Source organism: Carcharhinus amblyrhynchos, chromosome 12 (genome assembly GCF_965287045.1).
Source record: "Carcharhinus amblyrhynchos chromosome 12, sCarAmb.v2.hapA, whole genome shotgun sequence".
Lineage (NCBI taxonomy): Eukaryota > Metazoa > Chordata > Chondrichthyes > Carcharhiniformes > Carcharhinidae > Carcharhinus > Carcharhinus amblyrhynchos.
The window spans coordinates 36535489-36548582 of NC_137335.1; the positions used below are offsets into that span (position 1 = coordinate 36535489).

The following is a 13094-nucleotide window of genomic DNA, read 5'->3' on the forward strand; positions in this document are numbered from 1 at the left end:
TTATTGAATGTTCTCTTAGGGTACACACTCTTTTCTTTGTAACTTCTGGCAACATATTTGACAATTTTTTCTTCATGTGGCCAAAGTATCCTAAATAATATCACCATTCTTTCCATCTGTTCTGCTTCCACAAAAAACTCTCAAGCTATTCTGGTTCTTATATTAGCATGATATCCCAATAAATATCAAAGTCCACATCTGAAATTCCTGATTTCTTCAAAATTAGCCCTTCAGTACCAAACCAACAGTATCCACAGCTTTATCAGTTTGCACTCCCTTACTATGTTATAAAAATTGTATCCCTTCTCTTAAAAATGTTCATTTTAAGGTAAAAGTTGAAATAGATAATGATATTTTTATTAAAATTTTGTTTATCTATAGAATGGGGCAGGTGGAAGAATGTTATTTTTGTAATGGTTATGAGTTTAGATATGGCCATCTGTATCATTAAGAAATCTTGGGAGAGATCTTACCATTGCACCCCGCTGGTCGATGGGTGGGGTGAGCCGGTAAGATTGCAGGACAGCCACAAAATCACGCACGATTTCTCGCTTCTTGCGATTTTACTGATACCAGATATCTGGCACAAGACTGAATAAACTATGTAGATAGAATTTAAATGTAATTTAAATAGAACTAGCAAGTCTAATACAATATTGTCTGAGCTCACTTGCCTGTGTGGCCTTGCCAGGGGCAGGTTCTCTCCAGCGAGGATTACGTATGATCCCCCATCAATGGGGACCAGATGTGATGGCCTTGCCAGTTAAACCATAGGCCACTTAGGCCACCCTCGGGAGACTGGGGGCAAAGTGGGGGTGCCCATTGGCAATGCCAGCTTGGTACCCTGGCACTGCCCACCAGGCACCCTGGCAAAGCCCAGGGGGCAGAGCCTACTGGGGGTGTGGGGAACTGCTGCACACTCTGCAGTTACAATTGGTGGTGGAGGGGGGCATTGCTGCCACTCTGCAGTTGCAGTCAGTTGGAGGCTGGGGGTGTTGATTGGTCTGGCCAGGAGAGAGAGGGGGGGCTCGTGATCGGCAGCGGGGCCACACGGTAACATTGGGGGGGGCGGGTGGTGTCAGGTTTAGGCCACGGAGGTCTGCTATATACAATAGAAGCTTACTATTTCCTCCTCATTTGTTAGAACTAAATCCAATATTACAATTATTCTTGTGGGTTCCTTGATGTATTGATTGAAAAGAAAGTCCTCAATATTCCATCTTCCAAGCAGAATGTCTGTATTGTGCACGCCAGTCAATTTGGGAAAGATAAAGTCCCATAGGCTTACTACTTAACATTTATTTTAAGAGAAAATAGTGTTTAATTAATTTGCCGGAGTTTTTTGAAGAGGTAACATAGGGGGTTGAATAGGGTAATGTTGTTGATGTGGCATAATGGACTTCCAAAAGGCATTCGATACAGTGTTTCACAGCAGACTTGTGAGAAAAGTTGTAGCTCATGGAATAAAAGGGGTAGCAGTAACTTGGATACAAAATTGGTTGAGTAATAGGAAAAAGCGAGTAATGGTTAATGGATATTTTTTAAAGGTTTGCAATTTCCGCAGGGGTCTGTATTGGAACCCTTATTTTTCCTCTTATATATTAATGATCTAGATCTTAGCATACAGACGATAATTTCAAAGTTTGAGGATGATACAAAAACTTGGAAGCATTGTAAGCTGTGAGGAGAGTGTAGAACTTCAAAAGGATATAGATAAGTTGGTGGAGCGGACAGATAAGTGACAATTGAAGTTCAATGCAGAGAAGTATGAGGTGAATTATTTTGATAGGAAGAACATGGACAGACAATATAAAATAAGGGCTACAACTATAAAGAGTGTTCAAGAGCAGAGAGACCTGGTATATACGTACAAAAGTCGTTGAAGGCAGCAGGATAGGTGTAGAGAGGTTAATAAAGTATACAGTATCCTAGGGGCTTAGAGTTCAAGCACAAGGAGTTTCGTTGAACTTATACAAGACACGAGTTGGATCTCAGCTGGAATATTGTGCACAGATCTGAGTGCCACATTTTAGGAAGCATGTGAACAAGTGCAGAAGAGGTTTATAAAAATGGTTCCAGAGTTGACAAACTTAAATTATGAGGAAAAATTAAAGAAGTTGGGATTGTTCTCCTTGGGAGGCGAAGGCTAAGAAGAGATTTGGTAGAGATGTTCAAAGTCATGAGGGGCCTAGATGGAGTAAATATGGAGAAACTGCTCCTGCTTGTAAAAGAATCGAGAATGAGAGACAGAGTTGAAGTGATTTGCAAAAGAAGCAAAAGAAAAAGCTTTTTAACAGTGAGCAGTTCAGGTCTGGAATACATTGCTTGGAAATCTGGTTCAATGGAATTATTCAAGAGCGCATTAGATGATTACTTGAATAGAAATGATGTGCAGAGTTATGGGGAAAAGGCAGGAGAATGGCACAACATTATAATGTCCATACAGAGAACTGGTGCAGATATGATGGGCCAAATGTCCTCCTACTGCACCATAACAATTCTGTGATTTGGCATTCATCTGCCTGTGTTCTTCCACAATACTTTATTTCCCAGTATTGCAACTAGTCCTTTGATAACAAATACTGCTGCACATCTGGTCTTCCATTCCAGTCATTCCTAAGCCATACAAAAACCCTGTGAGATAACTTCCCAATTATCATTTGATTTCAACTAAGATTCCGTTACTCTAAATACCTCTCTGTGTACCAGCATGTTTAGCTCCCCCATTTTATTCTTTGCATTCTCCTAGGTTATGTAAAGCTTAACAGTAATCAATGGTCAAGAATAGGAGGGTGCCACTGTGAGTCAGGCAGGTATGAGGATTCAAGATGTAGAGATGGAAAAGCCTCAACCCTTGATTTGACCAACAGATATGAGGTACTTGTGAGGTTAAACATGGGCATGGAAATGTCCTGCTGATTACCATATACTGCCCTCCTCATCTGATGAATCAGCATTTTTCCATGCTGAGGGTAGCAAGGGCAGAAGATGCACTCTGGGCAAAGGACTACTATGCCCATATATCCATTAGATTTTTTTTTATTCATTGGATATGGGCATTGCTGGCCAGCATTTATTGATGTAAAGATGCCGGTGTAGGACTGGGGTAAGTACAGTAAAAAGTCTCACAACATCAGGTTAAAGTCCAACAGATTTATTTGGCAGCACAAGCTTTTGGAGTCTTGCTTCTTCATCAGGTGAGTGAGGACTTGTGTTCGGAACACTTCAGCAGTCATGGTCATTCAGTCTCTCATTTTTGGATAAGCACTCTCCAAGGCAGCCTTCATAAGAACATAAGAACATAAGAAATAGGAGCAGGAGTAGGCCATCTAGCCCTTCGAGCCTGCCCCGCCATTCAATAAGATCATGGCTGATCTGTCGTGGCTCAGTTCCACATTCCCGCCCTCTCCCCATAACCCTTAATCCCCTCGCTTATCAAAAACCCATCAACCCGCATCTTAAAAATATTTAGCGAGGCAGCCTCCACCACTTCAACGGGCAGAGAATTCCAGAGATTCACCATCCTTTGAGTGAAGAAGCTCCTCCTCAACTCCGTTCTAAACCGCACCCCCCCTTTATCTTGAGGCTGTGCCCCCTCGTCCTACTGTCCTTTCTGAGCGGGAAGAGTCTCTCCACCTCTATCCTATCCATCCCATTCATCATCTTATATGTCTCAATGAGATCTCCCCTCATTCTTCTAAACTCTAACGAGTACAAGCCTAGTTTATTCAGCCTCTCCTCATAGCTCAACCCCCTCAACTCCGGTATCAGCCTAGTAAACCTCCTCTGCACTCCCTCCAAGGCCAAAATATTCTTGCGTAAGTGCGGCGACCAAAACTGCACACAGTACTCCAGCTGCAGCCTCACCAATGCCCTATACAGCTGCAGCAAGATCTCCCTACTTTTATATTCAATCCCCCTCGCTATGAAGGCCAGCATCCCATTAGCCTTCCTGACCACCTGCTGCACCTGCAGGCTGGGTTTTTGCGACTCATGCACAAGGACCCCGAATAGTCCTTCCTACCATTCTTCCTACCAAAGTGGACCACCTCGCACTTGCCAACATTAAATTCCATTTGCCAGTTCCTGGCCCATTCGCCCAGCCTATCTAGATCCTTCTGCAGACTCTCCACACCCTCCGCGCAATTTGCCGTTCCACCAATCTTGGTGTCATCAGCAAATTTCGACACCATACACTCGGTTCCCTCCTCCAGATCATCTATATAAATGGTAAATAGCTGAGGCCCCAGCACCGACCCCTGGGGCAGTCCACTAGTCACCATCCGCCAATCCGAATCGCACCCATTGACCCCCACTCTCTGCCTCCTATTTGACAGCCAATCCTCTATCCACGCTAACACCCTACCCCCAACTCCATGCCCCCTTACCTTCTGCAATAACCTCTTGTGAGGTACCTTGTCAAACGCCTTCTGAAAATCAAGAAAGACCACATCCATCGGCTCTCCTCTATCCACCGCCCTAGACACATCCTCATAGAACTCCAATAAATTTGTCAGACACAACTTCCCCTTAACGAAACCGTGCTGCGTCTGCTCTATCAAGCAATTCCCCTCAAGATGCCTCGCTATTTCCTCCTTGATGACGGATTCTAACATTTTACCTACAACAGATGTTAAACTAACCGGCCTATAATTCCCTGCCCTTTGCCTGCCACCCTTCTTAAACAACGGCGTAACATTAGCCGTTTTCCAATCATGACACATGATAATGCAGAATCGCTGAGCAGAAACTAATAGCCAAATTCTGCACACATCTGAACAGCCTCAACTGAGATCTTTAGTTCATGTCACATTATCTGTAACCCCTGCGACTTGCCTAGCTTTGCAAAATCCCACTAACTGTCCTGGCTGGAGACAATACACATCTCTTTAACTTGTGCTTGGCCCTCTCTCCAGTCACGTTGTCTCCACCTTTAAGACTTGATTATCTGCAAAGACTCGCATTCCAAACATTATCTTGTAAATTGAGTTTGTGTCTGTATATGTCCTGTTTGTAAACAGGACATATACAGTCCTCACTCACCTGATGAAGGAGCAAGACTCCGAAAGCTTGTGCTGCCAAATAAACCTGTTGGACTTTAACCTGATGATGTGAGACTTCTTACAGCATTTACTGCCCATCCGTTGTTGCCCTTGGAGGGCAATTGAGTGTCAACCATATAGCTATGGCTCTGGAGTCACATGTCGGCCAGACTGGGTAAGTATGGCAGATTTCCTTCCCAAAAGGACATTAGTGAATCAGATGGATTTTTCTGACAATTGACAATGGTTTTATGGTCATCAGTCGATTCTTAATTCCAGATATTTTTATTGAATTCAAATTCTGCCATCTGGCAAGGCGGGATTTAAACCTGGGTCCTCAGAATATTAGCTGAGTTTCTGATCAATAGTCTAGCAATAATACCTCTAGGCCATCACTTCTCCCTGTGGCAAATGGTGAGGGAACCCTCATCCATTTAGCTGTTGCAGATGCATCTGTCCAAGACAATATGGTAGAAATGCATAGTCCTTGTGGAGACAAAGTCCCATCCTCACATTGAGGACACTGTCCATTAGGCTGTCTAGCATTACCACTGTGTTAAATGGAATAGATTCAAAACAGATCTAACAGGTCAAAACTGGGCTTCTGTAAGGCGTTATGGGCACAGCGGCAGCAAAATTGTATTCCACCACAATCTATAACATTATGGGCAAGCATATCCCTTATTCTACCATAACCATCAAGCCATAGGATCAACCTGGGTTCAGGCATGCAGGACAGCATGCAAGGAGCAGCATACCTAAAAATGAGATGCTACATTAAACAACAGAGGCAAAATGCATTGACAGACCTAAACAATCACATAACCAATGGATCAGATCAAAGCTTTGCAGCCCTGCCACGTTCAGTCATGAATGGTGGTGGACAGTTAAATAACAAACTGGACGAGGAGGCTCTACCAATATCAAGAAATGGTTGAAGACACCGGATATGGCAAAGATATTGGGTCCTGATAATACCCCAGCAGTATTGCTGAAGATTTGTGCTTCAGTATTAGATGTGTCCCTAATCAAGCAACTCTAGTACAGCTATAACACTGGCATCTACCCAACCATTCAAAAAATTTCTAGAAGATACATTGCGAAAAGCAGGACAAATTTAATCTGGCCAATTATCACTGCATCTGTCTACTCTCAAATATCAGTAAAGTGGTGGAAATCTTATTGAATGGCGGGGCAGGCTCGAAGGGCTAGATGGCCTACTCCTGCTCCTATTTCTTATGTTCTTAAATGTCATCAACAATGATATTAAGTGGCACTTGCACAACAATGACTTATTCACTCATGTTCAGTTTGTGATCCACCGGGGCCATTTAGTTCTTGATCTCACTATGGCCTGAGTTCAAACACGGACAAAAGAGCTGAATTCAAAAGATGAGGTGACAGTAACTGTGCTTGACATAAAATCATAGAATCCTACAGTACAGAAGGAGGCCATTTGGCCCAGTGAGGCACCAACCACAATCCTACCCAGGCTCTATCTCCATTCACATGCACTTACTCAAGCTAGTCCTCCTGACACTAATTTAGCATGGCCAATCCACCTAAGCTGCATATCTTTGGACTGTAGGAGGAAACCGGAGCATCCAGAAGAGACACACGCAGACACAGGGAGAATGTGCAAACTCCACACAGACAGTGACCCAAGCCAGGAATCAAACCCAAGGCCCTGGCACTGTGAGGCAGCAGTGCTAACCACTGTGTCACCATACCATGGCATTTGTCTGAGTGTGGCACCAGAGAGCTATAGCAAAACTTGAGTCAATGGGTATCAGGGGAAAATATTCCTTTGGTTAGAGCCTTACCCAGTGTAAAGAAAAATCGTGGATGTCAGAGGCCTTTCATCTGAGCTCCAGGACATCGCTGCAGCAGTTCCTCAGAGTAGTGTCCTAGGTCCAACTATCTTCATCTGCTTTATCAGTGAATTTCTCTTCAAATTTGGGCCAGAAGTTGAGACAGCTGATGATGATTGCAAATTGTTCACTACTTTTCACGAATTCTTAGATACAGAAGTAGTCTATGTCCATACCTAGGAAGACCAGGCTTAGATGGCAAGTAACATTCATACCGCACAAGTGCCAGCCAACGACAATCTCCAATAAGGGAGAATCTAACCATCTCCTTGACATTCAATGGCATTATCATCATTGAATCCCCCACCATCATCTTCCTGAGGGGTATCATTGACCAGAAACTTAACTGCAGCAAGTAATTTAGTTTTTGATACCCAAAGCCTGTCCACGGTCTACAAAGCAGAAGTTAGTAGTGTGTTCGAATACTCTCCACTTGCCTGGATGAATGCAGCTCCAACAACACCCATAAAGCCTGACACCATCCAGGAGAAAGCAGCCCAATTGATCAACACCGAAGCTACCATCTTAAACATTTACCTCCTCCAGCACAGTCACACAGTGGCAGCTGTGTGTACCATATACAAGATGCACTATAGCAACTCATCAAGGCTCCTTCGACAGCATCTTCCAAACTAGAAGGACAGCAGCAGATGCATGGAAACACCAGCATCTACATGTTCACTTCCAAGCCACACACCACCCTGATTTGGAACTCTTCCTTCCCTGCCATTGAGTTAAAAACTTGGAACTCCCTTCCTAACAGTATCATGGATTTACCTATACCAGATTCACTGCAGCCGATCAAGAAACTGCTCCACCATTGTTTTCTCAAAGGGCAATTAAAGATGGGCAACAAGTATTGGCTTGGCCACTGATGCTCACATCCAATGAAAGAATAAATTAAAACTTGTGTGGATGAAAACAATGATTTCAGGATGAATAAGCAAACTAACCCTAGCACTTATCAAATGATAGGAGTGAAAAAGAGGGTGTTTGTGATATAGAACAACATAGTAATGGAACCACATTTTTCTGTACCACCACAACCAGGGGCCCTGAAGGTTGTGTTGCTTGTCTGATGCTAGGACTAAAGATATCTCCTGATGGCTGAAGAAAGATTTGGAAAGAGGGATGATCCAGATTTCATCCTTCACTTAAGAAGCAATAACATAGATCAATGAATGAGGTTCTTCTGAGAGAGTTTGAGAAGTTAGGGTCCAAATTAAAAAGGAGAACTTCAGAGGTAACAATCTTTGATTGTTATCTAAACCATACTTAAATTGGCATAGGACTAAACAGATTAGAAGGTTAAATGCATGGCTGTAAAAGCAATGTAGGAGCCTGGAGTTTTATTTTGTAGACCACTGTCAATTGTACTGGGAAAAGAGAGGCCTGCTCTTTTGGGACAAGTGGTACTTAAGTCAGCTGGGACCAGTATCCTGATGAATAACTTAAGGAAGTAAACAGAGTTTAAAACTAATAAAGAAATAGGGAGGTTGGGAAGACATAACCATCTAGTAAAGTCCTGCATTCGTAACACTATTTTGGATTTAGTATTCAGCAATAAAAAAGGGTTCATTAATAATCTTCTAGTAAAGTGGGTTTCTAAGGAAAAGAGACCATAATATAGAATTTTATATCAAGTTTGAAAGTGATATAGTTAAGTCCAAACTATGGTCTTAAAGCTAAACAAAGCAAACTTCATAGATGTGAAGGACGGGCTGGCTATGGTAGATTGGGATACTACATCAAAAAAATGACAAAAAGCAAGCAATGTTTGGAGAATTAATATATAATATGCAATAAATATACATTCTGTTAATGCACAAAAACTCCACAAAAATGTGGTACAACTGAGACTAACATGAGGAATTAAGGATAATATTAGATCAAAGATGTTAATAATGTTGCCAAAAAGAGCAGTGATCCATAGGATTGAGAGAATTCTCAAATTTAGCAAATGATTAAATATTTTATAAGGAAAGAAATAAAGTATAAACGTAGACTAGTGAGAGACATTAAAACAGATTGTAAATATTTCTATAAGCATGTATCTAGGAAGAGATTAGTTAAAGTAAATGCAGACCCAATAGAGGCTGGAACTGGCAAAATTATAATAGAGAATACGGCAGAGACATTAAACAGATACTTGTTTGTCTTCTGTCTTCCCAGCGGAAGACAATTTTTTAAAAATGGAAACAAAGGGTCTAGTGAGAATAAGGGGCTTAAAGAAATCAGCGTAGCTGAAATATTGGAGAAATAAGTGAGATGAAGGAACAAATCCCTGGAGCTGGAGCCTCTCGGGGTTTTAAAAGAGGCATATTAGTTGCATAGGTCGTGGATACATTGTTTGCTCTTCCTGAACTCGAGAAGGTGGACTTGTCCTGATAAGTGATAAATCCTGATCTGGATTAAAGCAGAGTGGACTGAAAGCTCCAATTAGCCGATTCCAGCTCTTATTTATTTGGTTCCTAATTTCATGCGCGCAAGCACAATTCCGGTTATCCTTTAATATCCTTACTGCCACTTTCCTAATTAATTCTAATTTACAGCAAATTGGCTTTTCTGATCCTTTGACAGACATGTTTAAATTCATCCCTGCTATCTTACTACCCTTTTTACAAGTACATTGGTACCCTCAGGTTCAGATTAAATCCATGTCACCTAGACAATTTTTCTCAGTCCCTGAACTGGTCAGTGTTTAGGGAAAGTCTTTAATTGATTAATTATCTGTGAAGCAGTTTGGATGTCTTGCAGTTTTGAAAGCTGCGGTATTAATTCAGTCTATGCTTTCTTTCCTAAGTGTTTCTAATCCTCATCACTTCTTTCAGAGAACTAAGAACTTGCTTTTTCCCACTTCCGTGTTCCCTACTCCTCCAACCCAGTTCCTATCCAATGGAAACCTATATTTCCACACCTTAATTTGAATCATTGTGCCCACAGACCCTCAGTGATCCATGTTTTCAGTTCCACATTCCCTCACTAACTACCCAAAGACTAAGTGTCAACTAAACCTTCTCTGTTTTCAGAATCAAATTCTTCCATGTTTCCCTCCTCCTATTTATCCAGGACTCAGTGTCCTCTTCCACACCTCAGACCTCACAAACTATCATTCTCCTTTAAACTGCAACTCTCTCTACCTATTTCCTGCATATTTCAATCCAATCCTTTGAGGGGAATTTTCCTAGCATCTTGGAGGTTGATTTGAAGTTAGAGAGGCAAGGAAAAAGGCCAAAATATGAATCAAGCCAGCTTGTTCCTTCCCCGTCACACTTTTACTAGAGGTGGCTTCAGAGCAGTGATGGCAATCTTCCCAGCAGCAGCAGGAAGCCAATTAAGGTAATTATGGAGGCAGTTAGCTGCATTTTTGGCAGGCAATGGAATTTTGTTGGCAGCAGAGAGGACCCTGCTGTTTCTGCAGCTCATCTACCCAAAGGAGAAGAAACTCAAATTGGAGGCCGGAGCATCACAAGATGTGTATGCAGTGGTCAGTTTAAAGGACAAAACAAGCAATCCTCATGGACATCCATCCTCAGGGACATCCACAGACAAATACTTGCAATTGTTTTCTTGTCACCTGAAGCCGGATCCATCAGATAATGCAAAGTGTGAGGAATTGGCTGCTAGAGGGAATTTAGAATAACCTGAGAATAAAAAGATTAATAAATCAGAGTAGTTTAATTTAGAACAAAATCACTAGAGTGCCTGGAAATATCTTACAAAGATACATTTTTTATAAAGACACATATAAAGACACATATAATTACTGTTAGAGAATTTAAACATGTATTTTTGAAAATATATTGTATTCTGTATTTAAAGCACACTTTGGCATGGTGGGACTTGAAAGATTTCTCTTAATTATGGCAGAGCTAATTAATTAACTAAAAGACTCAAAAATCAAGTAGAAAGAACCACATTCTTTAAAAACAATGCAGCCACAGAGCACAATTCTTATCAGTATGGACTCTACATGATCCTGTAGTCCCAGACAATTTAATATGAATAGGCCATAAAGTACACGACCTAAGGAAAAATTAGAGAATACTAGAAAACTGAGGGAAAGAACTTTCAAAATCCACAGACCTATGTATTCCGATGATGTCAGAGAGTAAAATGTCATTGGCCAAGGTAAATAATTCATTCTAATAATGATTGGCTCACATCCAGCTGGGATGAGCAAAGAGGGTAGGCAATGATTTTTGAAAATTGTATAATTGTAATACTGAAAGTGATGCAGGTTAGAGTAATTTCAGCTGTCTCAAATTGCTTTCCCGCAAACATGGACCAAGCTTGGACAGTAAAGAGAATGTCTTCAACCAGAATATGGTCTCTGTGAGTCTTTTGTATTAGTTCTGCCATAATTAAGAGAAATCTTTCACATGAAAGCCCTCTTAATGCTTGGTCTCTGAAAAAACTCCGGCTAGCAATATGTTCCTACATCTTGTGCCACCCTCTCCTCCATTCATCTAGCAGTACTCAGCATGTACAATGGGTCTGCTGACTACCCTTCACTGCTCCACATTCTCAGGCTATCCAATGTTGCAAATTGGGCAGCACTGCTGGAAGCATTGGTCTCCTCTGGGAAGATTGCATCTGATGCCCTGTAACTTGCATTTTCGTGATTTGAATGGGAAAATTTTGACTATTCTTTCTACCTGGCCACAATCATTTTCACCCAGTTCTTCCTGGCTTGAGTGTCAACCCATTTCCTCTCTGAGCCACATATACTGTCATACTTTACCAGCATCCTCTTACCCTCACCTTCAACTAACTTGGTTTTCTACTTCACAGTGAGCCCTTGGGTCTCAAAAACAAAAGAGGTAGATAGATGTAGAGCATATAGATCTAAGATATATGTAAGAGTCACACAGAGATATTGAAGATAAAAAAATGAAGAGGTTGGGAAAAAGTGCAAAATGAGATAGAGACAAATGAAAGATGTCAGACAGAATTACAGAGATAGCACAGTGAGAAAAGTGTTAATTGCTGTCACTATCCAGTGCCTTCATAGAAAAATGCATATGTTGGGCAAGGAGGAGAAGGATCAGCTGTGATGCCCCAACAAAACAAAAAACTACTCAGAGGTGCTTTTCAGGCTTACATACAAAGAATGGCCAGAAGGGAAATGGAATTTACCATTCAGGGATAGAAAATTGGCAACAAATAATTACAAGCTTGTGATTTGTATGTTTTGAAAATCAATGAAAAAGGTTTTGTTGGTCGTAGAGTTGCTACTGAAGGTACAAATAATTTTATACATTGCTGGTTTTCTTTAGGAATGTAAAAGCTGCAAATCTCAGACATTGAAGAGGAGATCCAATAAGTAAGACTCGTATGTAAAACAATTGATGAATGACAAAGCAGCCTCCATTGACTTGAAGTTTTTACAGCAAGTACACAGAAACATACAGCAAGTAAATTGGTATTTCCATTTTCTGTATTTTCAAATCAGTTTAATTATCCTTAACATTTTGAGATATATTGCTTTTGATTTGTTGTAACAGAAATAAACTCTTTCCTATTTATCAAAGGTCATTTGTAATTTCAACAGTGACCAATGTGAGCTGTCATTCTTTCAGAAGATAGTTCTTTATTTTAGCACTGAGGGCTGCAAAAACTGAACGAGAAAAGTATCTTTAGAAAAATGCAATAATCTGTTGCCAATTTTACAATTTCAGCCCAGAGATTGAGATGTTTTGGTGCATACATGTATCTGCCACATTAGTGATGATTGGGGCTTTTATATTTGCCAATATAAATTACTATTTTTATCAATAACACTGTACTACCTATCATTCTATGGATGAATAATTGTCTACTAATTTTTCAAAACATGATAGTGTTAAATATAGTACTAATTTTAAGATGGCACTTTCCTTTGACTGCCAAGTTTATCCAAGTTACTTTCACCTCAACGGAGACTTCAATAACACTATAAAATGTTCAGGTTTTACAGTAATATGTGACATATACTACTTAAAATAAATACTTATTTACCAACATTATGGAATGGAAAATGTGTCATTTTAAAAGCACCAATAACTTGCCACACTTCCATTTGACAGCCAATGTTAAACTGAAATTTATACAGTATAATCTACTCCTGGTAATTGTCATGATTGCACAAAAATTTAATTTTCCAATAATTACAATTAAGTAATATAATTAGAATAACATT

General features: G+C 40.7%; 1 protein-coding gene across 2 annotated transcripts in view; it reads left to right on the forward strand.

Moving 5' to 3' along the window:
- The window catches only part of LOC145350917 (uncharacterized), a 37531-nt gene extending 24659 nt beyond the window's left edge, over nt 1-12872 (forward strand). For both annotated transcript variants that reach the window (XM_080200381.1, XM_080200383.1), the window contains one exon: nt 12193-12872. In XM_080200381.1, coding sequence (XP_080056507.1) covers nt 12193-12243 — 51 coding nt within the window. In that variant the 3' untranslated portion in view covers nt 12244-12872. The remainder of the gene's footprint in view (nt 1-12192) is intronic.
- The last annotated feature ends 222 nt before the right edge of the window (nt 12873-13094 follow it).